The sequence below is a fragment of the Pocillopora damicornis genome, chromosome 7 (assembly GCF_964200805.1).
Source record: "Pocillopora damicornis chromosome 7, jaPocDami1.2, whole genome shotgun sequence".
Taxonomy (NCBI): domain Eukaryota; kingdom Metazoa; phylum Cnidaria; class Anthozoa; order Scleractinia; family Pocilloporidae; genus Pocillopora; species Pocillopora damicornis.
The window spans coordinates 9,427,387-9,452,354 of NC_142676.1; the positions used below are offsets into that span (position 1 = coordinate 9,427,387).

The 24,968-nt window shown below is 37.6% G+C and overlaps 3 protein-coding genes across 3 annotated transcripts; all 3 read right to left on the reverse strand.

Moving 5' to 3' along the window:
* Positions 1–1,147: 1,147 nt before the first annotated feature.
* On the reverse strand, positions 1,148–8,842 carry LOC149042436 (uncharacterized). The gene is made up of 6 exons (XM_089212959.1): positions 8,675–8,842; positions 4,288–4,544; positions 3,852–3,966; positions 3,371–3,398; positions 2,534–2,663; positions 1,148–1,959 (listed from the first exon to the last, which is right to left on the reverse strand). The coding sequence occupies exons 1-6, from the start codon at positions 8,751–8,753 to the stop codon at positions 1,447–1,449; spliced, it is 1,122 nt and encodes a 373-aa protein (XP_089069085.1). The 5' UTR covers positions 8,754–8,842; the 3' UTR covers positions 1,148–1,446.
* Positions 8,843–9,525: 683 nt separating this feature from the next.
* LOC149042437 (uncharacterized) lies at positions 9,526–18,310 on the reverse strand. Its single transcript, XM_089213035.1, has 6 exons — positions 15,374–18,310; positions 14,762–15,030; positions 13,827–13,941; positions 12,221–12,257; positions 11,718–11,844; positions 9,526–11,305 (listed from the first exon to the last, which is right to left on the reverse strand). Exons 1-6 carry the CDS (start codon positions 15,429–15,431, stop codon positions 10,793–10,795), a joined length of 1,119 nt encoding a protein of 372 aa, XP_089069161.1. The 5' UTR covers positions 15,432–18,310; the 3' UTR covers positions 9,526–10,792.
* A 498-nt stretch (positions 18,311–18,808) lies between these two features.
* On the reverse strand, positions 18,809–20,857 carry LOC149042438 (putative skeletal organic matrix protein 5). The gene is made up of 2 exons (XM_089213587.1): positions 20,774–20,857; positions 18,809–19,643 (listed from the first exon to the last, which is right to left on the reverse strand). Exons 1-2 carry the CDS (start codon positions 20,855–20,857, stop codon positions 19,128–19,130), a joined length of 600 nt encoding a protein of 199 aa, XP_089069713.1. The 3' UTR covers positions 18,809–19,127.
* Positions 20,858–24,968: the final 4,111 nt, after the last annotated feature.

Here is a 24,968-nt window from a genome sequence, read left to right on the forward strand (position 1 = left end):
TCAGGAACCCAAGCTACGGTGTCCACGTAACGAAATGAAAATACTGCATGTAACTAGTGAAATGAAGTGAAAATCTTTAATTTGGAAAAGGAAAACATGGAAATCTGTAGAACTGTAGTTTTTCGAAATGGAAATATGTAAGGTGCGAAATGGAAATCAGTAGTATGCGAACTAGATGTAATTAAGCAAATGAACTCAAAATGAACAAGCAAATTAAGCAAATGAACTCAAAATCTGTAATTTGCGGAACGGAGATCTATAAGTCTATGGCCTGCGAAATTAGAAATCTGCAATTTGCGAAAAGGAAATCTATAATTTGCAAAATGGAAATCTGTAATTTTAAGAATGGAATGTGCAATTTGCAAAACGAAATTATGTGCGGAAAACATCGCCGGCCGGAAGGATGAGTTGAGTCATTCCGTTTGGCTTCATTTGGTTTCGCAAATTGCCGTAAACTGTCAACAACAACAGCCCTGCCGATCAAATAAACGTAAAGATTCCAAGAGCTTACAGAACTTTAACAAGCCAAGTTAAATTGAAGTTTTAAACAACATAAAAAGTGATATGCAATGTAGATCATTATGCTGAATACAATGTTTGCATATTTTACTTAATAGTTTCGTATTTCTAGAACATTACATTTTTGTCGTGTTATCAGGCGTTTCCTAACTGCCTTAAAACATGCTTTGGCCAGAGGGGAAAAAGAGGAGGAGGGGGGTGGGTGGGTGGGGGAATATATGGAAGAAGCGTCAGGTTGGTGAATTATCGTCCTTTGTTGGAAACTACATCGCGTATAATGGCTAGACATTTCATGTATAAATGAGATGCTGTGGTGGGTGATCTTCTTTTATCAAAATAAAACCACCGCAATTAGAGTAAAAAGGGACGAATTCGGCGAAGTTAGTTTACTAAAACAGTCATTTCGATGTATAAAGAAGCGTCTAGTTAATAAATCGTCGTCCTTTGTTTGGCAACTAAGTCATAAAATACTCGAGGCCATCGGGTAGAGCGCTCTATACAAAGCTTTATTGTAAATTGCGAAAGTGGAGGGACACCTCCCTTCCTTCTTTTTCTCCAGAACTCGGATACAAATTCACGATGGTGACTCTTGCATAAGTTTCAAAGCGAAAGTTTAAATCAGCACGAAATTGTTTGACTGCACAAACAATTATATTCCAGTTGACGGATAAAATCGGTTTTTTTTTTTAAAATGAAATAGGCTAAGCAATACAACAAAGCAATTGTAATACCTAACTTGGAAGGGGATAAAACCTTTAGAGATCCTATTCGTACCCAGTTCTATTGACTTTTTAGTAGGAAATTTACTCTGAGAATGAAATCAAGGCATCCTTTTTCTACCTGGTTGCCTGGTCTAGTGAAAAGGAAGTATATGTGCTAAAAATGGGTTATTTTCAGGCGGGCTTCCTTCCATCAACGTGCTTTTGATTACTGGATGAAAATGTATCCCATGGCTGTGATGTTTTTGTCACCGTTATCGGGTGTCCAATAAGCTAAGTTTCCACACGTGTGGGAATCATCTATCCCACCCGCTCCAAACCCAATTCTTGAATCATGAAAGCCGCAGTCTGCATTGCAACACTCATTACAAACGATACCAATTCTTGTTTTTGCATCACCACCGTCAGAATTAAAGCCCTCTATGTCACAGCAAAACTGCAAGGAAGCTTGGGAGCCAATCAGCGCCTTCCAGGTGTCACGGGCCAATGAGGTGTTGCGGTAGTTTCCATCAGCAATCAGTGAGTACAAAGATTCAGCCTCTCTGTTAATGACAATAAAGTTGAGCTGGTGGTCAACCTTCATACCAAGACAGATCTTGGAGAAAGGTGTATTCCAGTATGTCGGTAACTTGGTCTCTTGCGAGTCAAACCCAGTTTTTCCTCCTGGTAAGTTGAAGGAATTTTTGCCGCTCCAATACTCGGAATCATAATGGAAGGTTCTCTGGAATGATAACCTCAATGTTACTTAAACCAAGTCCTCTCCTATAAAAAAATTCTAAAATTGATGAGACTTTATGACAGTCCACATATCTATGTTTTGAGTTCAACATTTTTTTATATCAAATTAAATGACCCCAGTTTTCTCAATTATCATGAAGAGGAATTTGACCTATTAATTTCGCACTTTTCCTCTGCAAAATGGAAGTGTTTACTGCTTTTTTCGTTGCATGTCACAAAGTCAAGCGTAACCTAGACAGAAGATTTTTTTCAAACTTTCAGATAAAAAACCTTTACATGACTTATAGATGTTTCAACAAAAATCCCTTGGACTTTAAGCCAATAAGTTTCTTTACTTAAAATATTCGCGAAAAATATGGTTTTAGCAGTTTCTGCTTCGTGGTTGTTACCTCTGGGTTTGAGATTGTTAAGTCAGGCAAACTGGAAAGGCATTGAAAAAATTTTATATCAGACAGAGTACATCTCACATATAACTTCCCTTCGACAAGGACTCCTTGAAACCCAGACATACGCCGTATGGCGGCCATTTTAAAAACGTTTTGGAGAATTTACGGTACCTTGGTGCCATCTATTTTCATAACCAGCGTCCATCCACCACCCCCGCATGCTCCAAGACGGCTCATGTGACAATACACTGGAAGTGACGCTGGTCCCAATTTCAAGGAATAGGCTCGGTTACCTTCGGACCTGAACAACAAGAGCAGCATATTAGATATTGTGGTGGGTTGGATCAAATTGAGAGAACTTGCCAAGAGAAACTTCTTTGTGCAAAAGCGACTAACGTTGTTCACACCAGGATTGTGAAGACCCAATTTGGTCATTGACAGGAATTTCAGAGGGGGCTGTATTTTCAGGTTGTCAGTATGATAATTCATTAGATATGCTAAATGTACATGAGTTCAGTTGAAGCTACTTCCTTGATACTACTTAAGGGGGACCATCCATTAACATCAAATATTTGTCAAAGACGTAGCGCGTCACATCAATATTGGCTGGACCATTCCAAAAGTTCTCTTGATAAGGCATGTCTTTCATTCGGTCAAGGGTCAAGAAAGGGTTAAGGGTCAAGAAAAGAGAAGACAATCTCAAGAGAATGGTATAAGCACAACTCTTATTTCAAAAATGGTCTCTTGAAATTATTTCTTAGGTCACTATACAGTAAATATTGGGTCAAGAGATATAGATTATTGTGGCGTTTAATAGTTTCTCCAAACAAAGATATTCAAGAAATGTTCGAGTTGCTAAAAGAAGTGTTATTGCGAGAATATCTAGATCGGTAATAGATGTAACTTGAGCTCCGCGATTGGCTTTGGGATAGGTTCTTTTGAAAACTCAGTCTCTCGGCCGGATTTATCTGTTGATTTAAACCAGTTCACTAAAGGAGTGCGACTTACGAGTCTAGCAGATCACTACAGCTAGTTCCTGGGGAAAAGAGAAAAACTTGTTTAGAATATTCTATGCTACATTGCCTTACACAAATAAGAATTTTTTTAAGCACCTACGATTCCGATAAGAATTGAAAACTTTTCCTAAGAATTCTTCAAGCAGTTTAAGCATCTCATCCGCATTTTGCCATCTTGCCCATGGATTGTGAAAAATATCTGTGCTTGTGTGAAGCATTTCTAGACTGACCACAAAGACCCATTTGATAATTTCACGAAACTAAAAAAAAAGCACCTAAATTGACGTCTGGGATGTAAGCCATTACCGATGTCTATGTTGACAAATATCCAGAAAGCATAAGTAGATTGTAACTTAAAATTGACCAACTGATAATTCCCTCGTACCCATACGGCAATCCAATCAGATTTCAGAATTTCCCGTTGGTAAAGCAAGTGGTTTAGTATTCATGTTCATGTTTACGGGTATATTTACCTATTTTACACTTCTTCCCAGTATAACCAAACTGGCACAGACATAGGTATCCTTTTTCCGTATATCCGTTTAAGCAAGTCGTATTGTGAAGACAAGGGTTACTTGAGCATAAGTTCTGTTGGGTAAGCGTAGAGGCTACTAATATACCGTTAAAATGATAAAATAAACTGAAATATGCTAAACAACCAGCTCAGTGTGAAGTTTGAAAGGGGTTGGTCTTATGGTAGTTGAAAAAAGGTAACCATGCGAGACAAGAAACAAATACAGGAAGAAAACAAGCTAACCACAAAATTGGTAAAAGATCAGAGTTCCCAGTTCTTAAACAAATTTTTGTGGAAGTGCTGGCTGGTTAAAATCAATAAATGATCTAAGAAATTCTTTTTTTTTAAGTGGAAGTGCAGCGGGAACTGCTCAAATATGGATTGAAGTATCTCACCTCACTGCTCTGATACATGAACCCTTCTCGAGTTACAAGATCATCAGGATGCTGGACGTGATCAGAATCACTCAGCTGACACGAAACTTGGTCTTTTATCGGAGGACCAATGTTATAAGACACACAGTTGTCTTCCAGAGTGCATTGCCCTCTACAAGAACTACGCAGTCCCAAGGTTAAAGTTAGGTTCTTAATCACATGTCCAACAAGGGCTTTGTTATGAAATGGTGAGGCAAACCTTAGTCTTCGGCATTGACCTGGGAAAACAAAGGTAAAAAGTAATCTTTACCTTCCCTCAGGTTAAACAGCCGTTGCTTTGTTTGTCTTCAGGTGATTATCGCCAATTTTAAAATTGACACTATCAGCTATTTACGAGGCGAGCTCATTCGCTTTTTCGCGTATCCCAGGTTACTTGCTAATTTTCACACTTAATCCATATCCCCTTGCTGAAAAATCAGGTCAGTTGTTGTAATATCTTGGATTTTAATCTTGCCAGGAATCTCTTAACTAATAAATTTCAGGCCTAGTTGCTTTTCTTTTATATTCACTGAACGGGCCACGCTCAATCACAATACATTGCGGGCGAGTTGTTCATTCTCATTATTTTCTGTATTACTGAAACGAATAGAAGCCTACTGTAATTGTTGTTTAATTCAACTCAGTCTTTGCAACATTGATACAGACGCGGCTTCTTAGAAGCTAATTTAGCTTATTCAAGTGTCTAGCGCCTCTGTTTCCCGCTTTTTTTTTTTCGCCTTGATTGCACGTTCGCGATGATGAAGCCATCAAAAAGTGATCGTCCTTCTCAGGGGGAAAGACGCTATTTATTCTTTAGATGTATTTCAAAATTCTGTACGTTTCTATCAAAGTGGAGAGTGACAAATTTGTTATTAGGAGGCGTAATGGGCGTAGCGCTTCTCATTACGCCTGGTGAATGAAACTAATGAAAATTCAAGTATTGGAATATACCTGTCTCTTTGTAATTCGTTTGCACATCAAAAGTCGACTCCCTGCTAAACCTCTCGCTACCGTACACTTCTGTGTCCAAAGAATATGAATTCAGAATTTTGTATTCAGGCGTGGATTTTATTGTATTGTAATGCAGTTTGCGCGTCTTAAAAATTCTTCTATTTTGTTTTTGGTTTGTGCTCTACAGACAAAAACGTTGTCATAATGCCAATAATCGTCCAAACTAGCGGTTCAGTTGTGCTCAAGTTGAAAATTCATTTTTTCCTTTTTTTTTGGCATGAAAATAGTGGCAAAAGCTACGACCTTTGCCACTCCATGGATTTGCGAGAAATAATATTGTGTTACCAAATAATAACAAGAACAAAGGCGCGCAATGCGCTCTGGTTGAACGTGGCTCTTCAACTGTGAGTCCAAGAGGCTTTATTTCCATGCGCATAAGATAATGAAAATCATTCCCGCCAAATAAAATAGTTCCAAACTCACCCGGATACTGGCCGTTCAGCATGGCACCTGAGGTATCGATTCTCGTTTAAGAATAGTTCGATCCTCGCAAACAAATGGTCTCAAAATTCAAAACTAATCTCAGGATATAAACATATAGAAGAACTAACATAATGTGGAGTTTTGCAAATTATGTACTTAGGCTTGGGTCACTCAGAGCTTGTTTTGTCTGGTTCAGCAAAGAAATCAAAGTGCTCTGTGAGCAAACTCGTGAATTGACACATGATTTTTGAGATTATGTTTAATGTTATCTGGTTTAGGGAATTTTGTGGTTGATTGTCATCTAGAGTACGAGCAGTAGTTCAGCGTTCGCTAATGTAGCAAAGAAACAAAGTAACGTTGGGACAAGAAGGCATTACAATTGAAATGATCATGCTATTACATTTAACAAGGTGGATGATGTCATGTGTTTTAAACGTCTATCATTTTTGTTTCTGGTTCAAAAGAAAAGGTTGGAAGTAAATGTGGGTGAAAAGTGAAATTTACTGTCTTTCGTTGTAAATATTAGAAAATCAAGGCAATACTGTCTTAATGAAAACATTAACGATTCCCTCTTTATCAAATGAGACAAACGGGAACGAGTTTTGAGTGATATAACTAAGCCAAGCCTGCCACCGTCATTTTAGATCTCCGCCTGGGTAGATTTAAGGCACGTGCTAGGCAACGTATAATCAATAACAAGATGGAATTTCATTTCAGGCCTATTTATCAATTTTGTGGTGTGTAACTTTCGCATTTTAGTACGTTGTATATATGTTGAATCTTCAAATTGTCTTGAAACTTACGAGAAAATTGTTCTTTAAAAATTCACTGAAAATCGGTAGCTAAAATTGTTTGTCTAAGTGTTATTTGATTTTCGTGTTAACTTGTTATTTAGTCAGTCGCCGGCATCTTCTGTTGCTTCACATAGGAAAAACACACGCGACGAAACGTAATGATCAATTTTGTCCTCAATCTCACGCTATAACAGAAAAAGCTTTTGAACATCTGTAAACTCCGAGCGCTTCGCAGTAAGTGATATTTTCAATGAATCTTCGGATTGTTTTCAAGTTCAAGGATTGTAAATTTCAATTTTATGAAAAACGAAGGTTGTTGTTATTTCAGTGTGAATCCTTGAATGCTTGCCAGTCGCTGGCGCCGCTTGTTGAAACTAAAACGAAAAAAAAAACTCTTTTAAGATTATCATTGGCTTCTTTTTCACCCCACCACTATTCTTAGCAACAAAGGTCGCCATTTCGTCTGTTTATTGCTCGCCAAAAACTATCAAATGTACTCAAAAGCCTAAAATCTAAAAAAAGTTTACAGGAATCGACCAATCGAGCGAGCGAATGCTATTCCCCACATCGTATCTATAACTCGCTCTTGCGCATGCGCGCAATTCACGAGTTAAAAATAAAAAAAACCAAGTAGCGTAAAATAAATGCGACCTCCAATTTTAAAAACTTGTCAAACATTTGCGGATCGCCAAGATTTCGCCAATATTCATAAGAGCTGATGTCCTGCCACGAACATCAGCTCCAAACAATCTTGTTTTTTAAACCATTTAGCTGTCATCGTCCGCGAGACATGTCTAGGTAAAATTTAAGCGGGAAAAATACACTGTGGTCCGCTAGTGTGATCTGCCGCCTGCGATGGAAGGATACAATTTTTTTCCTTGTCCATCTGACCTTCAGTTTTCGTTTGAGCGGAACGAGGAATTTGAACGAATGCCCGACACGAACCCTGGGCCCGGTCATTGGCGGGAATTTGTAGAACAATCAGCTGGTGCAAAAAGATCGGCAGGAAAAAAAGAAAGCGAAGTACGATATATGGTCTCAATTTCAAACCGTGACTATGCTGGACGAGGAGACCTCGACCAGGGAAGGTTTGGAAAGCGAGCTCTATTTAAGCGACATCTTCGTCATCTACGTCTAAAAGCTGATACTAGCCGCTTAAAAACCTGCTGATATTGTGCCAACAATGTAAAAAACGCTCCCTTGTTTTGCTGAGAAAGAAATGCAAAATTCCACAAAAACCCGAAAAATGCAGAGATAATCATTCGACGACGATCAATTCTTGCCCAGCAGTTGGAGCAAGAATTTTTCTTTATCTTTAAAAAGAGGGAGATGGGTTTGTGATTGACGTATGTGTCAATGAAGTTTTGGTTTGAGGATACTAGTTCAATGCGACCGCCGCCAAAAAAAGGAAATTGCAAATCATTTTGCTAATATTTGGCTCGCGAAAAATAAGTAAATAGTTGAATTCGCTCAATAAGGGACCCCTCCCTTATTGACAAAAATGCCCAAAAACGTTATTAAGGGAACAGATTGGAATTTGTGTCTGATAGAGAGAGAGGGAAAAGAACGAAAATAACACAACTCTCTCCTCTTACATTTGAAAAAAACGATTGTGAAACATTACTAAATATGGTAATCGTTGGCTCTATATGACAATAGCGAAAACTAAAAGTTTCTCCTTCCTGTTTTTATGTTTTATTGTAATATGAAAACGAAATTTTTACCGACGTTCAGGGGAGCGCACATTCGAAACAACAGAAGCACGCGGATCTTTTGGCTTTACCTTTTCACAAAGTAGTTACCAGAGTGTAAACTGTCCTTTCAACTCTCATGATTTTCTTTCTTATATTTTACTTTTCATATCTCAACAAAGACCAAAATAGCTTACTCATAAACATATTTTCGTCAGATCAGAAGCGTATCTTGACAGTGGAAAGTTGTTCAAAATATATTCGCTATTTATTAGATGTTCTCGTGGATTAAACTTAAGTAATATCTACGGAAATTTAAACGCCTGATAAGCTAAGAGGCGTTTTGTGATGAATCTCGTGAATAGCGAAACAAAAGATAGAATAAAAATATAGGAAGAAGAAGCTTGAAAATATGCAAGCGAATACAATGCAGTCAAGTTTGTCTCTTACCTTGGAGCGTGAAAGTCACTCCCCAAAAGAGAACGGCTACAAAGAATAAGCAGCGCAGAAGTAGACAGCTGAATTTCATTCTCTTAGTTTTTTTTTGAGACTTTTAAAGACTAAACGCGATAAAACAAATCTCTGTCACACAGAGAAATGGTTCCTGTCGCGTGAAATGTTTTATTAAAATATTTAGATGTCGCCCAACCGACAGGGTCCAAGTCTCTACAATACCGCTCTGGCATTGTTAATTAGCCCCCGAGTGAGTATTGACAAGCTGAAGAGGAAATATTGTGCCTTTAGCCCATTTCAACAACTTGAACAAAGAAGAGCTTAGCGGTTATTTCTAGTTGCTGTTTAAAATCATTCCCTTGCATGTCAATCATGGACGTTTTACTTTTGGCGAGAATTTGGTGGGTTCTGGAGATATTAGGGACAAAGTGAGTTATGCGGTCTAGAAGAATATGAAATATCGCAAAATTTCGAAATGTGTGCATGCCAAATTGTAACAATTGGCTGTTGGTTGGTTATTTGTTAAACAAGCTTTATTTTTCGTCGTTTGACTATAATTTTTAATATCGGTCGAGAAAACAAAAATCGCTTGAACTTAGTTTTAAACAGTAACTTGCAAATATGGGCGAAATTTAGGGATACTCAAGTCTGATGGAAAAAAACACTTGGTTTATTTGAAGTCTTGCCAAACGTCATCTCAGCCAATTATCCGTTATGATATTAGATATAAAGATCGCGATAGGCGTGGCAATGTCAAGTGACAGGTTATGTGATAGTTTCTCATAAAATCGTTGACTTTTTTACGCTGGATATGATTGTGCTCTTAGCCAATATTTCGTTAAAAGACTGCACTGATAAGCAAAAATTGCTCGAAGTTGCTAGAGCAGCAAAAAGTTGCTCCTAATACTCCAAGTTGTTCAAAAGTTGCCGAGCGCAATCAGTACAAACCCACTTATCGCGGGGGTGGGGTGGGGAGATATGTTCCATTTGGTAATTTATTTTTGACGCTTTTGATTCACATCACCGTTTTCAAAGTATTCTAAACGTGATGAGGTAGTTTTTGTACAGTTCATCGATGTGCGACTCGTATTGGGTAGTGTTTCACTGTCTAGACACCGCAAAAAATAAAATGAATAAATACAAAAATCGTCGAATATGGAAATTTTAACAGAAGGAACGCTGTTGTTTGAAGTGCAGTAGTGCTAATTACTCATTGTAACTCATTGCCATAAGCTATTCTTTGCGTTCTTAAGTTATACCTTAGGGGGTATATAAGCAACGGCGTCCATGCTTTCACAGCATGAGTTGGCTTTATCATCAAACCTTCTGACGTATGACGTACGAGGAGAGGGGATGTTATGCTCTGCTTCAGTATGTTTCTCTGTGGGAACTTTGACTCAGTATCACGAACTCAAAATAACTGTTTAATTGCCCTAAGTAAATTATTCTCGTAAAATTTGAACGAAATTGTTCGATATGTCCCGAAGATATTGAAGAAAATGTGAGCTATGAAGCAGTAGGTGATATAATGTGCATTAAAAGAGGTAGGTGGGGTTCAGCTGCTGAAATTCAGAGTACAATTAGGTAAAATTCAAACTTTCCTTTTTTATTATTATTTTTTTTTATCAACAGGGGAAGCAGAAAGTTACAGAAGGCGAGGGACGCCCCCATTCCTACCCCCCTTGCACAATATAGACCATTATTATTTTTTACATGGGCAACTCTTGCAAATGCTTTGGGGTGAAAGTTCACATCAGTATGGGTTTGCTTGTGAGAGAGACATACTTGTCAAAACCCCAGCTTTGGAGCTGTTTTGCCCCCCCAAGTAATTGTATTCCTGTTTATCGATAAAATTGATCTCCGATGGAACAGACTTAATAAATTAACCAAATAAATTTTAAAAAAGGAATACACTCTTTAGAGGTCCTTGCCCTTACTTTCAAATAAGAAGCTACTGAGAGACAGCATCATTTCCTGTGCTTGTTACATCTTCCAGTGAGAAGAAAATATCAAAGAATCGCTTTTATACACGCATATGATTGAGCCTCCGTTAAAAATGGGTCCTTTCATGTCAAGTTTGTGTTCTCGTGCGTTTAAGTATTACTTCCTTTTTTATCATTGAGCGAAAATGTATCCCATGGCTTTGATACTTTTTTCACCGTTATCCGGGTACCAGTAAGCTATGTTTCCGCACGTGTTGGAGTCATCATCCCCATTAGCACTACCAAACCCTATCCTTGAATCACAACTGTCGCAGCCATCCGACCCCTCGTTAGACACGATACCAATTCTTGTTTTAACAATCGCACCATCAGAGTTGAAGCCTTCCCTATTGCAGTTTAGCTGCAATGAGCTCTGTGACCCAAGGAGGGACTTCCATGAATCTCGACCCAGTGAAGTGGCGCGGTAATGCCCATCAGCGATAAGTGAGTGCAAAGAGGCAGCCATGTGGTTTATGACAATAAATCTTAACTGTTGGTCAACCTTCATACCAAGACAGATCTTGGAGAAAGATGTACTCCAATAGGTCGGTAATTTGGTCTCATTGCCATCAAAGCCAGTCTGGCCTCCTGGGAGGTTGTAACTTTTTGAATTATTCCAGTAAACAGAGTCAAAATGGAAGGTATTCTAAAAAGGAAGAAGAAAATGTTATTTTGCTTCTCTTAATTACCGGTCTCAACATTCGAGGCTTGATGAAATGGCAATAGTTCAGATACCTCCTGTTTTTGAGACACGGTCTCACTTTCCCTATTTTCACGGTTTGTGCCATCCAGCTTGCGTTAGAAACTTTTGAATTCAACGAACTTCCAAGAGCTTACCGTAAGAGGTTTTGTCACAAATCAAATCACGTAACATTTTTGTAGATCTTAATTAGTGGTGAAGTAACGTCTGCAAGCTTTTTTTCACTTAGTTATGGCCAAGATTCGCGAAGTTTAAACACCTTTATTGACGGAAGTGGCAAGCAAACAAATTTACACCTAATATATGCTTCAGAAATTGACTAAACAGAGACATACTGATTACACACTTCATGTCTAACCTGGTTGCCATCAGTCTTCATGATTGGCGTCCATGGTCCTGCTCCACACCCAAAATCTCCCATTTGACAAAGAACCGAAACGGGTTCTGAGTTAAAGCGAAGAGTAACCACTTGACTCCCGTTTAACCTGTTGAAAGAGGCACAAAGTGATGAATTTGAACAGCACGAAAATTTCATATAAAGTCCTTAACAGATAGATCGTCAGGTCGGTACAGAGGTATACACTCGACTCAACTGGCTCATCCAGCCGGAGCTTATCCCGGTTTTTATGGCATGAGGCGACCATGAGATGCTAGTCCACCTTCACCATTGACAAGGACATTGACACGGCCATATCGGACCCTCGACCCTTGTAACCGCAAGGACCCTCGACCATTATAACTCGTCATAAGGCCACTGCGCCTCCCACAGTCCATTACAGAACAATAAAAAATTCTCAAAAAATTAAAGTGTTCTTTATCGCATAGTTGAATACTGGTTCGCAGCTTTCCTCAAAAACTCACCTGTTGGCGTCATGCAATTCCTTACATGAAACCGCACCTGGAAGGAAAAAAAAAAAGTTTGACTTTGTTTGAATTACTATCTTTTTTCCATGATTCAAAGGGGTTCCTGGATAGTTTGACTACGGACATTTATAAAAAAAAAAGCCACATCGTTATTTAAAGTAATCTAAGCTACCTAAATAACTTACAGAATTCAGAGCAAAAACTGTGTCTAGAGTCGATTTGGTTTTCTGACGCTGGAAGGATTTTCTTTTCTAAACTCTATGGAAAATATTCTTCTCAGTCTGTGCACTGTACTTGGCAGCGGCACTTTTTGGATTTGTTACAGGTTGATGTCGCTTGGTCATACGTCTTCCTTTATAACACCTTAAAGCTACTTTTATTTAAATTTTTTTGTGGCACTTAATGTTATAATCATCATCCCTCTGTATATTATTCTTTTGTTATTATTATATTATTATATTATCGTTACCACCAATATAATTTTATAGTGCTTACAATAAATGAAACCTTATAATTAGTTTATCACATAAACTGCGGTGTTAAACAGGGATTTCCAGCTCTGAGAAAAGCCGTAACAACACACGTGAAAAAATATCGTATTTTTTCACGTGTGTTGATATAGCCAATATGCCGCTGACGCGTCACTCGCCTTTGGCGCCACTCGGTCAGGTTAATGAGTGAACGGCAAAGCCTTCACGATTCTCAATACAAGTTGTTTGTCGGAGCTTCCTCGAATTTTATGGCGGCTAAAACACTTAAAAAAAACCCTATTGATGACAGACAGTGAGGTTCAAACTTTCTTAAAAGGGGAAGAAAACCAATATACTGAAAGAAAAACCGAAAGTTACGTATTCAGTGGCTTTAGTGTTAGCATTTCTCTCGGCTGAGAATGAAAATCAACAACTAGAAGATTTGTCACTGGCCCATTTTTGCCGTTTACCTGAGAGACTTCTTCTGTCGGTAAGGACAAAGTCAATGAATGAGAATTTTGTAAATTGAAAATTACGACCATTATTGTTTTTATAATCATGATTCAACGCATTTTTCCATCTTAAGAGTTAGCACCAGCGTACTCTACGATTGTTATTCGGAGACTGTCGATTTATTTATTTTCATTCATTAATGAAGTCGGCTTTTCTTCTCAGTAAAGGGCTCTTGTGTTTATATGATAAACAAAATAATACATGGTTGCTTGTAGATATGGAATTCTCTTCTCGTGTTCAACTTGATATCTCACTCGTTCGCTGCGCTCACTCGTGAGCTATCAAGTTAAACACTCGAAGAGAAATTCCATATCTATGCGCGCCCATGTATTATTCTCTATATCTATGTTAACAGATTTGTCAACATTTTTTTCTATTGAAAAATAAGTAAACTTTCTGCCCGGGTAAACTAACTTGAATAAAATGATAATGGAGATTTTCATCGAAAAGGTTCTGTTTAAGGAAGGGATTTTTATACACAGACTACTGCTTAGTTCCAGAATATCCCATCTTACATCATTATTGCATATTGTCTATGAGCCATTTTTTTTACTAGAAATTCGTCTCACTTGTCACCACCACCATTGCGCCCCAGAGTTTTGCCAAAAAAAAATGCTTACCTTTTTCACAATATGTTCCAATAAAGCCTTCTTCACAGAGGCAGTGATAGGTGTCTTCTTTGTAGTTTGCTAAACACGTACCTCCATTTTGGCATGGAGAAGAAGAGCAAGGTGTCTGTAGAAGTAGCAAAACATTTTATCATAAAACGCCAGTCACCAGAGGCTAAAAAGGCATCTGCAAAGTCAAGTTTCTTAATGGGTTACTCCTGTGGCATCCATTTATTTCTACTGGAGCTCCCTGTCAATCACATTGATCGCAAAGATAATTTACATGTCCCTATCAAATGACTTTTTCAATCCATTTTTCATTTGCAAATCACTTTTTAATACCTATGTCTTCAAATGCATTCTTGATGAAAAGCTGGGATATCAGGTTTTGAACAAAGACAAAATTTCAAGGCCATCTACATTGGCAGGGAGAAACTCTCAGTTGAGAGGAAACTTGTCAAGTTTAGTTTGCGGTGTTTTAATAACCTATATTTCGGTTTGAAAGCAACTTCTTTACTATAACAGAACAGCTACTTTTTAAAAAACAACTTTTGTTATCATATCATTCCACCCTCGCTCTATCATTCCCCCTAGGCACCTGCTTGAGCTTCCTGGTTGACATTATTTGTTTCATATTTTTCAGTATCATGGAAATTCTCTCTTATCGCGCCCAACGTCGGCTGACGATAGTTGTGCCAGCAAATAATTTTTCTATCGGTATATTTGTAAGAAACAAAATAAATTGAAGTCGCAGTCTTTTCATCAGAACAATTCATTACATCGTTGATTTTCTTTTCTATTTATCATTTTATCACACTTTGATACACTGGTCCTAAGAAGAGAAACTAGCATAGTCTTGGAAATTAAAACGGAAGTATATGAAAGAAAGCGACAACATAGCCCCAAAATGTTTTTGACGAAAAAGCACCATAGAATGAAGCACTTACTTGCATAGAAAAATGATGTGAACTCATGTTCTTGTTGTAATCCTTTGAATTCTTGTATATGTCAGAAGGAAGAAGCTCGCACCAAAGTTTTCTGACGGCGTCCGTTTCAGCGGCCATGTTTACAGAATTGCATTGAGGATTCAAAAGGCATTTAAATATACAATCATAGATGTCGAGAGCTGAGGATCTTCCTACTCCAGGAACATCTAGGAAATGGAACTCGTCTTTTATGAATACATGTTGGTGAGAAGTTTGCTGTATTCTTGACGCTGTTGTCGGAGAAAGATATGAACTCCAATAAATACAAAAAAAGTCAATATTTCATCGCTTTCAAGTGAAGCTGCATATTGCTAACTTTTTGCAGAGAAAACATACTTATGAGTTTGTAAAATACTTATTACGTAATACACGAAGTTGGAGATTTCAGAGAATTTCAAACGAAGGTTAAAAATGATTTGAAGTCTCCAATCATGGAAAAAAGAAAAAAAAAAGAACGATGTACGTGGATGACTTTTATAAACTGGATGGACGTCACTTTTTCTTAAAGAAAAGTCACGAATAAGATTCCTAGAGTAAAATTCAACACCATTTGTTATAAAATAAATTCATTACCTCCACTCGATGCGACTAAGAGACACAACAGCGAAGTTAACAATAAAGAAATCTCCATTGTGATGGACAAGGCTAAGGCTGTTGGACTATCCTTTTGGTGGTTCAAGAGATCAGATCTTCCTCCTTCATCAGGGTCTATTTAGTACGATGAAATGAATGTTTGCGAATGGGTTCAGTGCTAACTTCTGATCTACACTTGTTTACGCGCTCCCGGCGATTTACTGTCTATTTATGAACCGTTGTCGCATAACATTATGGCATATGGTGCAATTTACAAAGAAACAGTATAATGACTCAGGGTAGACTTTTATTTGCAAGCGTGTATGTGGGTGTGTGTTTATTTTTAAACTAACCTTAAAATTTATTCGTCCCAGACCAAACCACCATAAACCTGACTATGAACTACCGATTCAGTGCAACATAACAGCAACAAAAGCTTAAATTTCGGTTTCGCAAAGATAATTAATTCTTTGCAACTAGAGAAAGGTTCATAAATTTTTGATAACAACGATCTTGCTCTAAAATTGATTGTAGATAATATCCCTCGAAGACATTTCTTTTATACTTTCTTTTGTATGCCAAATGCAAAGCCTTTGAAAAAAATATGAAACAGGACTTTTAAAGGTGAACTTTAGTGGTGATTCGGACTTTTAATGGCTCACTTGTGCGCATAAGAAAGAAGAAGTCTCCGTTTAAGGTCAATTATGATTTAGAGCATCCTTTCTCACAGAGCTGAAAAAAATAATTCAACGTTTGAATAGCGCTTATTCACCTCCCTTTTTCTCTTTTCTCTCCCGTGTTTGCGTGAAGCTTTAAATCTAGCGAATGTTTTCGTTATTATTATATAGTCTTGGGATGGGACGCGAGCATAAACTGACAGAAAGGCTCTTTGGGATGGAATGTATCTCATCAATTATTTCACAATTTGCTTTGCGTTCTGCCTGCTATCTATTTAACAACCAAGGCCTCGTTTTCTTAAGAAGCGACAGAAATTCATTTAAAGACACGAAAACTCTGGATGCCTACTGTTGGTAATTATACTAAGGGCGCCATTTGGCTATTATCAATTTCAAGTCTAACACACACTAATGGATAAATCGGAGAGACGAATTTAAAATCGCATAAAGCTAAAAGTTAGCTAAGGTACTAAAAAATAAAAATAATAAAAAAATGGAAAATGTACCTTTCCTCTAAGACAATCAGCATTTGTTTGCTTTGCTCAATATGTGGTAACCAAGATGTCACAAAAGCTTTCATTCAAATATTTGTCTATTGTTACCTTTGTTTTGAAAATCATTACACTTGCGGAGAATAACGCCAAAAGTATAGCGAGTATTCTCAGGTGGAGGTTCGGTCAAGAACTCTTTTCGGTGGGACAGACATTTTTTAACTCGTGAATTGCGCGCATGCGCAAGAGCGAGTTGTAGATATGAGGTGGAGAATGGCACCCGCTCGCTCGTTTGCTCGATTGGTCGATTCCTGTAAAACTTTTTTTCGATTTTAGGCTTTTGAGTGCATTTGATAGTTTTTGGCGAGTAAGAAACAAAGGAAATGGCGACCTTTATTGCTAAGAATAGCTGTGGGGTGAAAAAGAAGCCAATGATAAACTTAGAAGAGTTAATTTTTTTCATTTTAGTTTCAACAAGCGGCGCCAGCGACTGGCAGGCGTGCGAGGATTCACACTGAAATAAGAGAACAGCCTTCGTTTTTCATAAAACTGTAATTTACAGTCCTTGAACTCGAAAACAATCCGAAGATTCATTAAACATATGACTTACTCCGAAGTGCTCGGAGTTTACAGGTGTTCAAAAGCTTTTTCTGTCATGGCGTGAGATTGGGGACAAAATCGATCATTACATTTCGTATCGTGTATTTTTTTCTGTGTGAAGCAACGAAAGGTGCCGGCGACTGACGAAATTGCAAGTTAACATGAAAATCAAGTAACACCTAAACAAATAATTTTGGCTACGGATTTTCAGTGAATTTTTAAAGAACAATTTTCTTTTAAATTTTTAAGACAATTTGAAGATTCAAAATAAATATTACGTACTAAAATACGAAAGTTATACACCACAAAATTGATAAATAGGCCTGAAATGAAATTCAATATTGCTCTTGATTATACGTTGCCTTGCACGTGACCAAAATCTACACAGGCGGAAATCCAAAAATGACGGTGGCACTCTGGGCTTAGTTATATCACTCAAAACTCGTTACCGTTTGTCTCATTTGGTAAAGAGGGAATCATCAATGTTTTCGTTAAGACAGTATTGCCTTTATTTTCCAATATTTACAATGATAGACAGTAAATTTCACTTTTCACCCACATTTACTTCCAACCTTTTCTTTTGAACCAGAAACAAAAATGATATATGTTAAAACACATGACATCATTCACCCTTGTCAAATGTAATAGCGTGATCATTTCATTTGTAATGCCTTCTTATCCCAACGTTACTTTGTTTCTTTGCTACATTAACGAACACTGAACTACTGCTCGTACTCTAAATATGACAATCAACCAAAAAATTCCCTAAACCACATTGAACATAATCCAAAAAAATCATGTAAGTCATCTGTCAATTCACGAGTTTGCTCACAGTGCACTTTGATTTTTTTGGAAATCCACGCAATCAGTGCTAAACGTAATGAAACATTTGCCATATGTGAATCCCAATGGGAAAACAATGTACTAAGGTGGAAACACGCATACGTTAAAATGACACACTAAACAACAGGCGGCGAGCAGCGTGTCTCACGGTGCGACTGGCAAAGCAGATTATGCAAATCCTGAAGATAACGTGTTTATTGGCTCGTATAGGGATAATTCATGTAATGTATTTCAATAGCGCTCGTTGTGAGTTTGATGCAGGTTGAAGAGGACACAGTTTTTAAAAAACTGGGCAAATCACAAGAGAAGGACCCAGTAATTCTTAAATTGATCGGTTTTTCTATAGGGTTGTTTTGTTGATGATAAGAAACCTGATAATCGTAGAATTTTGTCCATTTACCTCAGTCAGCCATTGTACGTGAATGATGATAATAACGTCAGTAACAACAACAACAACAAAAACAAACAAAAAAAGTAAAAATCAAATGTATTGCCTGCTACTTTTAGGCGTCTTTTTTTTATTTGCTGTCATTATCATCATTACTATTATCATAATAATGACATGTATTATCATTATTGATGTTATTAGTATCATCATCATAATTATTACTATCATTACTATTATCGCTATTATCATCATGATTTTTATTTTTTTTTACAGGGTTGGTCTAAGGATTTTGGGAAAAATCATAATTTGCTCGTGTTATTGGCATTTACCGTAAACACTAAATGTCCAATTAAAAATGCATGGTGGTCTGTATTGTTTTAATTGAGAAAAAACGTATAGACAACTCATTGAAATTAACAGGAATTGGGTACAAACGAGTGAGCTATTTCTTTATGAGTAACTGCCGCTGTTCAAACAATCCAACATGGTTTGTACTCTTACGCAACCTTTGTAAATATGGGGGAAATAACGATCTTTTGAGATGGATGGTCACACCATTCCTACTTGTTATCATTTCTTTCCATTCTAAGTTTTGTGGGGAATGCATTTATGCATTTCTCCCTCTCACCTTTTCTTTTCATTGATGATTACTTTGTGTTCAAACAATTTTGCCACAAAAGCGGTCTTCAATAGACGATTTGTAGTTGTACTGAAAAATAAGAAATTGTTATGAAGTTATTGTACTAGTTTCCTTGTCACTGTACCATGATATATCCCATTGCCTTAATATATCTGTTTCCATTATCTGGTCCAAAACTAGCCACGTTGCCACACGTGATGGATTTGTCAGGGCTGCCTCCTGTACCAAAACCGATTCTGGAATCAGTACTTTCGCAATTAGATTGCTCGTTACCAATAATACCAATCCTTGCTTTAGAGTTCATGGGAGAGCCCTGTGAATTGCAACCCTCTTTGTTGCAGTTAGGCTGCAGGGATGCGTCTGCACCAATCAACGACTTCCATTTATCACGACCAAGCGAAATGGCACGATACTGCCCGTCAGCGATCAGTGAATAAAGGGAAGTTGCCTCCATGTGAATGACTATAAAATTGGTGTGACTTTCGATCCTCATACCAAGGCAGATCTTGGAGAAAGGTTTCTCCCTGTAAGTTGGTAGCTTAGTTTCTTGTGTGTGGAGCCCAGTTTTTCCTCCGGGAAGGTTAAAAGTATCCTTATTGGTCCACAGAACGGAATCATAGGAAAAAGTGTCCTAGGGCCAGAGCATCCAGGAGAAACAAATGAACGGTAGTTAATATCATTTAAACTCAGAATACACAACATATCCAATTTAGTAAGTCTTTTATCAAATAACCAACATCCTTTAACTTTTTTAGAACTTAAAAGAAGAAAAAGACTGGGAAATCAAATCAGTTTTCCTCAAATAAGCTAATTTTTCGCATATCTTAATGGAAAAAACAACTTTCATCGGTGATTACTTAGGTCAAAAAGCAAGAAATAAATTTTACTGAATGTTTGAATTTATTATTTCACATTTTGATATACTCATAAACATGTGTAACGTGTATTGTTACCTGAATTTAAAATCCTTTTCTCTGGTGTTTTAAAACAATATACTTCGCGAATATATTGAGATCCTTCTGACGTAGGGTGTCGCAATCGACGAAACGAACATTATATATTTTCGAGCCAAAATAGGAGGAAAGATGTGGACACAATGATAGGCAATTTCTTCGCAATTTTCTTCGCAAAAGAAATAGATTGATATATAGATTAAGAGATACTCGACTTATTACATGTAGATAAATGGATACGTAAGAATGAATATTTGAATGACCATCGATAATGACAGCAGTAGATAAATGAATGGGTACGTGAGAATGAATATTTGAACGGATATCATTCATTAACAGCTAGATAAATAGACGAAAAATAAACAGTTGAAAGCGAGTTTGTACCTTACTGTCGTCCATCTTTATTATCAGCATCCATTCGCTGGAGTTGCGCTCCACGAGATGTTCAGCTATGTAAAATTCCTCACAGCATGTAAATGACATATTTTATTTTCATTTTTTTTTTCACAAAAATAAAACCAAAACAAAAAGTAAAACACACAAAAAAGTAAGCAAGCAAGAGAAAGAAAACAAAACAACCCCAAACGAAACGACGCAACGTAATATAACATAACATTACGTAACGTAACAAACGTGACGTCACGTAATGTAACGTAACATCTTGAAACTACTATCATTAAATCATTGTTCAGTCGCTTAACAAGTTATTCAGCCCGTCAATTCTAACAAATTAAAGAAATTTGGTATATTCGACTGTACTGAATAATCTTATATTTCTGGTATATCCAATATAAGATGTATATGTTACCTGTTTCACAGTTTTCTCCATTGTAGAGAGATCCACAGAGACAAATGTAGCCTTTCTTGGTATACCCATTAAGGCAAGTCCCATTGTTAAGGCATGGGTTATTACTGCATCGGTTCTTATTGGGGAAACAAAAATTTCGTTCTTGAAAAGAAAAAAAATTTTAAAAAAAATTTAACTTCCCGTCTTTGTTTTACCCACTCTCTCACCTCAGTACCAATGTAAATAGCTGACAAAACAAGGTTTTCATTTTCGCAGTATAATTGTTCGATGGCTAAATCTTATTGACTGACAGTTCTTGAAGTTTACTTGGCTCTGTTCAGAAAATAGGTGTCCATCTTGGATACATTTTAGTGACCCTAAAATGAACTGACATTACATGTTAACTCAAATCTATGTTTATCTGTTAATATTCTGCAACGAAGCCGCAAGTAGATGGAAGAAGGCGATATAATTGATCAAAGTATGTGCAGTAACAAGTAACTATGTGAATCTGTAGGTTTGTAGTAAACACTAGTACATAAGCCGTTGCCTTCAATTGAAATTTTGATGTCTAGAAAAGCCAAAGAAGTGTCGGAAATTTGCCAGGTATATTTAAGAGCCGGATGAAAGGAATTGACGGCGGTTATAAATTGAGTGAGCTCCTCCTTGGTAGAGGAGGTAGCGCCGATGCAATCGTCAATGTAGCGGCCGTAGAGTTGAGGTTTTGGGCCGTGGTATTGGCTAAAAAATTGGTGTTCGATAAAGCCTACAAAAAGATTGGCGTAGCTGGGTCCCATTTTAGTACCCATGGCCCAACCTCAACTCTACTCAGATTCACATAGTTACTTGTTGTATTCATCCTCACATCCATCACACGTCAAGAACTCCATACCTTTTTCACAGTTTCTCAGACTTCGTCGTTTATGTAGTGACGACTCTGATTTTTCCAAAAAACCAGAGGCAATGTGCCAGTTTTTCGATAAATGCGGCTATCCTGTTTCTGTCGTTCAAGCGGGCTACCACCGTGCCCAACTAATCGATCGACAGGCAGCACTACAAACGGCCGAGAAGGAGAACACTGACCGCATTCCATTTACTCTTACATTTCACCCTCACAACCACGCAGTTAAATCTATCATTCTTAAAAATTTTAAATTACTCCAAAACGATTCAGAGACTGGCACTATCTTTTCGCAACCCCCACTTATTTCATTCAAACGCGACAAAAACATAGGCAACTTTTTAGTCAGGAGTTCATTTCAAACCTATGACCAATCTGGAACTTTTAAATGCGCTCGCTCACGATGCAAAACTTGTCCTTTCATTCATAACGTAGAGAAAATATCGGGACCCAAAAGATCCATTAAGATCATTGATCACTTTACGTGTACCTCCGCCAATGTTATTTACTGCATAACTTGCACTTATTGCAATAAGTTATACATCGGCGAAACAGGAAGACGACTGGGTGACCGATTCCGAGAACACCTTCGCGATGTGGAAAGAAATGACAAGGACGCATCCAAACCGGTCGCCAGACACTTTAATCTTCCTTATCATTCTAAACAGCATGTGGCAGTTTGCGGCCTTTCCTTACATCTAGGCAGTTCGGAAAGCCGTAAAACACTAGAACAAAAATTTATATTCCAAATCGGCACCCTTAATCCCCACGGAATCAACGAGCGCTTTTCATTCAACTAATTTATTCCTGTTTTCTCGTCACCACATTCCCACCAATGGCGTAGCTCCACTTCCTACATATAAATCCACACACAGCCCACAATTCCTCTAATCGCTCCGACGAAGGGCTAACGCTAGAAACGTCAGCTTTTTTACCCTTTACTCTCCCACCGACGCAGCACCACAGTTTCTTTAGAAACTTACCCCTTTATTCATTTAATCGATGTTAGTCTGATTCTTTTCTTTTCATGAGTTAGCCTGATCCGAACCTAAATAACTAGCCACAAAGAACCATGACTAATCCCTCCAGCCGAGATAAAATGGCGAGTTCTCGGAAATATCCAAGACTAAGAAACTGGAAATCAAAACTACAACTACTTTATCTTTTAATAGAGGGAGATGGGTTTGTGATTGACGAATGTGCAATGAATGAAGTTTTGGTTAGAGGATACTAGTTTGATGCGACCGCCGCCAAAAATAGGAAATTGCAAATCATTTTGCCAATATTTGACTCGCGAAAAATAAGTAAATAGTTGAATTCGCTCTTGAGCGACCCATCCCTTATTGACAAAAATGCCCAAAAACGTTAGTAAGGGAACAGATTGGAATTTGTGTCCGATAGAGAGAGAGGGAAAAGAACGTAAATAACACAACTCTCTCATCTTACATTTGAAAAAAACGATCGTGAAACATTACTAAATATGGTAATCGTTGGCTCTATCTGACAATAGCGAAAACTACAAGTTTCTCCTTCCTGTTTTTATGTTTTATTTTAATATGAGAACGAAATTTTACCGAAGTTCAGGGGAGCGCACATTCGAAACAACAGAAGCACGCGGATATTTTAGCTTACCTTTTCACAAAGCAGTTAACAGAGTGTAAATCGTCCTTACAACTTTCATGGTTTTCTTTTAAGCAGATCGCTGATGTATGAGTGCAATTCTGATTAGTACGTTCAATTAACTCTGAAATGTGTATCCAACCAGTGAGCTGCTTGTATTTTCCGCAAGAAGGGACGAAATAAAAAGGAAAAAAATGTGCGGCCGCTTTGTGTGTAACTATAGAGGTATTCTGTTTTATATTTTACTTTTCGTATCTCAACAAAGACCAAAATAGTTTACCCATAAACAGATTTTCGTCAGATCAGAAGCGTATCTTGACAGTGGAAAGTTGTACAAAATATATTCGCTATTTATTTGATGTTCTCGTAGATTAAGCTTAAGCAATATCTACGGAAATTTAAACGCTGATAAGCTATGAGGCGTTTTGTGATGAATCTCGTGAATAGCGAAACATAAAAGATAGAATAAAGATATAGGAAGAAAAAGCTTGAAAATATGCAAGCGAATGCAATGCAGTAAAGTTTGTCTCTTAACTTGGAGCGTGAAAGTCACTCCCCAAAAGAGAACGGCTACAAAGAATAGGCAGCGTAGAGGTAGACAGCAGATTTCATTCTCGAAGTTTTTTTTGAGACTTTTAAAGACTAAACATGATAAAACAAATCTCTGTCACACAGAGAAATGGTTCCCGTTGCGTGGAATGTTAAAATACTTAGATGTCGCCCAACCGACAGGCTCCAAGTCTTTACATTACCGCTCTGGCATTGTTAATTAGCCCCCGAGTGAGTATTGACAAGGTGGAGAGGAAATATCGTGCCCATTTTAACAACTTGAATAAAGAAGAACTTAGCGGTTATTTCTAATTGCTGTTTAAAATCATTCCCTTGCATGTCAACCATGGACGTTTTACTTTTGGCGAGAATTTGCTGGGTTCTGGAGATATTAGAGACAAAGTGAGTTATGCGGTCTAGAAGAATATGAAATATCGCAAAATTTCGAAATGTGTGCATGCCAAATTGTAACAATTGGCTGTTGGTTGGTTATTTGTCAAACAAGCTTTATTTTTCTTCGTTTGACGATAGTTTTCAACATCGGTCAAGAAAACAAAAATCCCTTGAAACTTCGTTTTAAACTGTGACTTGCAAATATGGGCGAAATTTAGGGATACTCAAGTCTGATGGAACAAAACACATGGTGTATTTGAAGTCTTGCCAAACGTCATCTCAGCCAATTATCAGTTATGATGTTAGATATAAAGATCGCGATAGGCGTGCCTAGTCAAGTGACAGGTTTTCGTTAAATTTTTCACGATTGATATGATTGTGCTCTAAACCTATCTTTTGCTCAAAAATTGCTCCGATAGGCAGAAATTGCTCGAAGTTGCTAGAGCAGCAAAAAGTTGCTCCTAATGCCCAAAGTTCTTCAAAAATTGCTGAGCGCAATCGGTACAGACTCACTACTAGCGGGGGTGGGGTGGGGAGATATGTTCCATCTGGTAATTTATTTTCGACGCTTTTGATTCACATCACCGTTTTCAAAGTATTCTAAACGTGATGAGGTAGTTTTTGTAAAGTCCATCGTGTGCGACTCGTATTGGGTAGTGTTTCACTGTCTAGACACCGCAAAAAAATAAAATGAATAAATACAAAAATCGTCGAGTATGGAAATTATAATAGAAGGAACGGTGTTGCTTGAAG

Coding starts and splice junctions, on each gene's coding strand:
- LOC149042436 (XM_089212959.1), bottom strand. CDS start 8,753: ATGAAATTCAGCTGTCTACTTCTGCGCTGCTTATTCTTTGTAGCCGTT. Junction 3,967..4,287: donor TCATGTATCAGAGCAGTGAG/GTGAGATACTTC, acceptor CTTACCCAACAG/AACTTATGCTCAAGTAACCC. Junction 1,960..2,533: donor TGAAAATAGATGGCACCAAG/GTACCGTAAATT, acceptor TTATCATTCCAG/AGAACCTTCCATTATGATTC.
- LOC149042437 (XM_089213035.1), bottom strand. CDS start 15,431: ATGGAGATTTCTTTATTGTTAACTTCGCTGTTGTGTCTCTTAGTCGCA. Junction 15,031..15,373: donor CTTAGTCGCATCGAGTGGAG/GTAATGAATTTA, acceptor CTCCGACAACAG/CGTCAAGAATACAGCAAACT. Junction 13,942..14,761: donor CACATCATTTTTCTATGCAA/GTAAGTGCTTCA, acceptor CTACTTCTACAG/ACACCTTGCTCTTCTTCTCC.
- LOC149042438 (XM_089213587.1), bottom strand. CDS start 20,857: ATGGGACTTGCCTTAATGGGTATACCAAGAAAGGCTACATTTGTCTCT. Junction 19,644..20,773: donor TGGAGAAAACTGTGAAACAG/GTAACATATACA, acceptor CTCTGGCCCTAG/GACACTTTTTCCTATGATTC.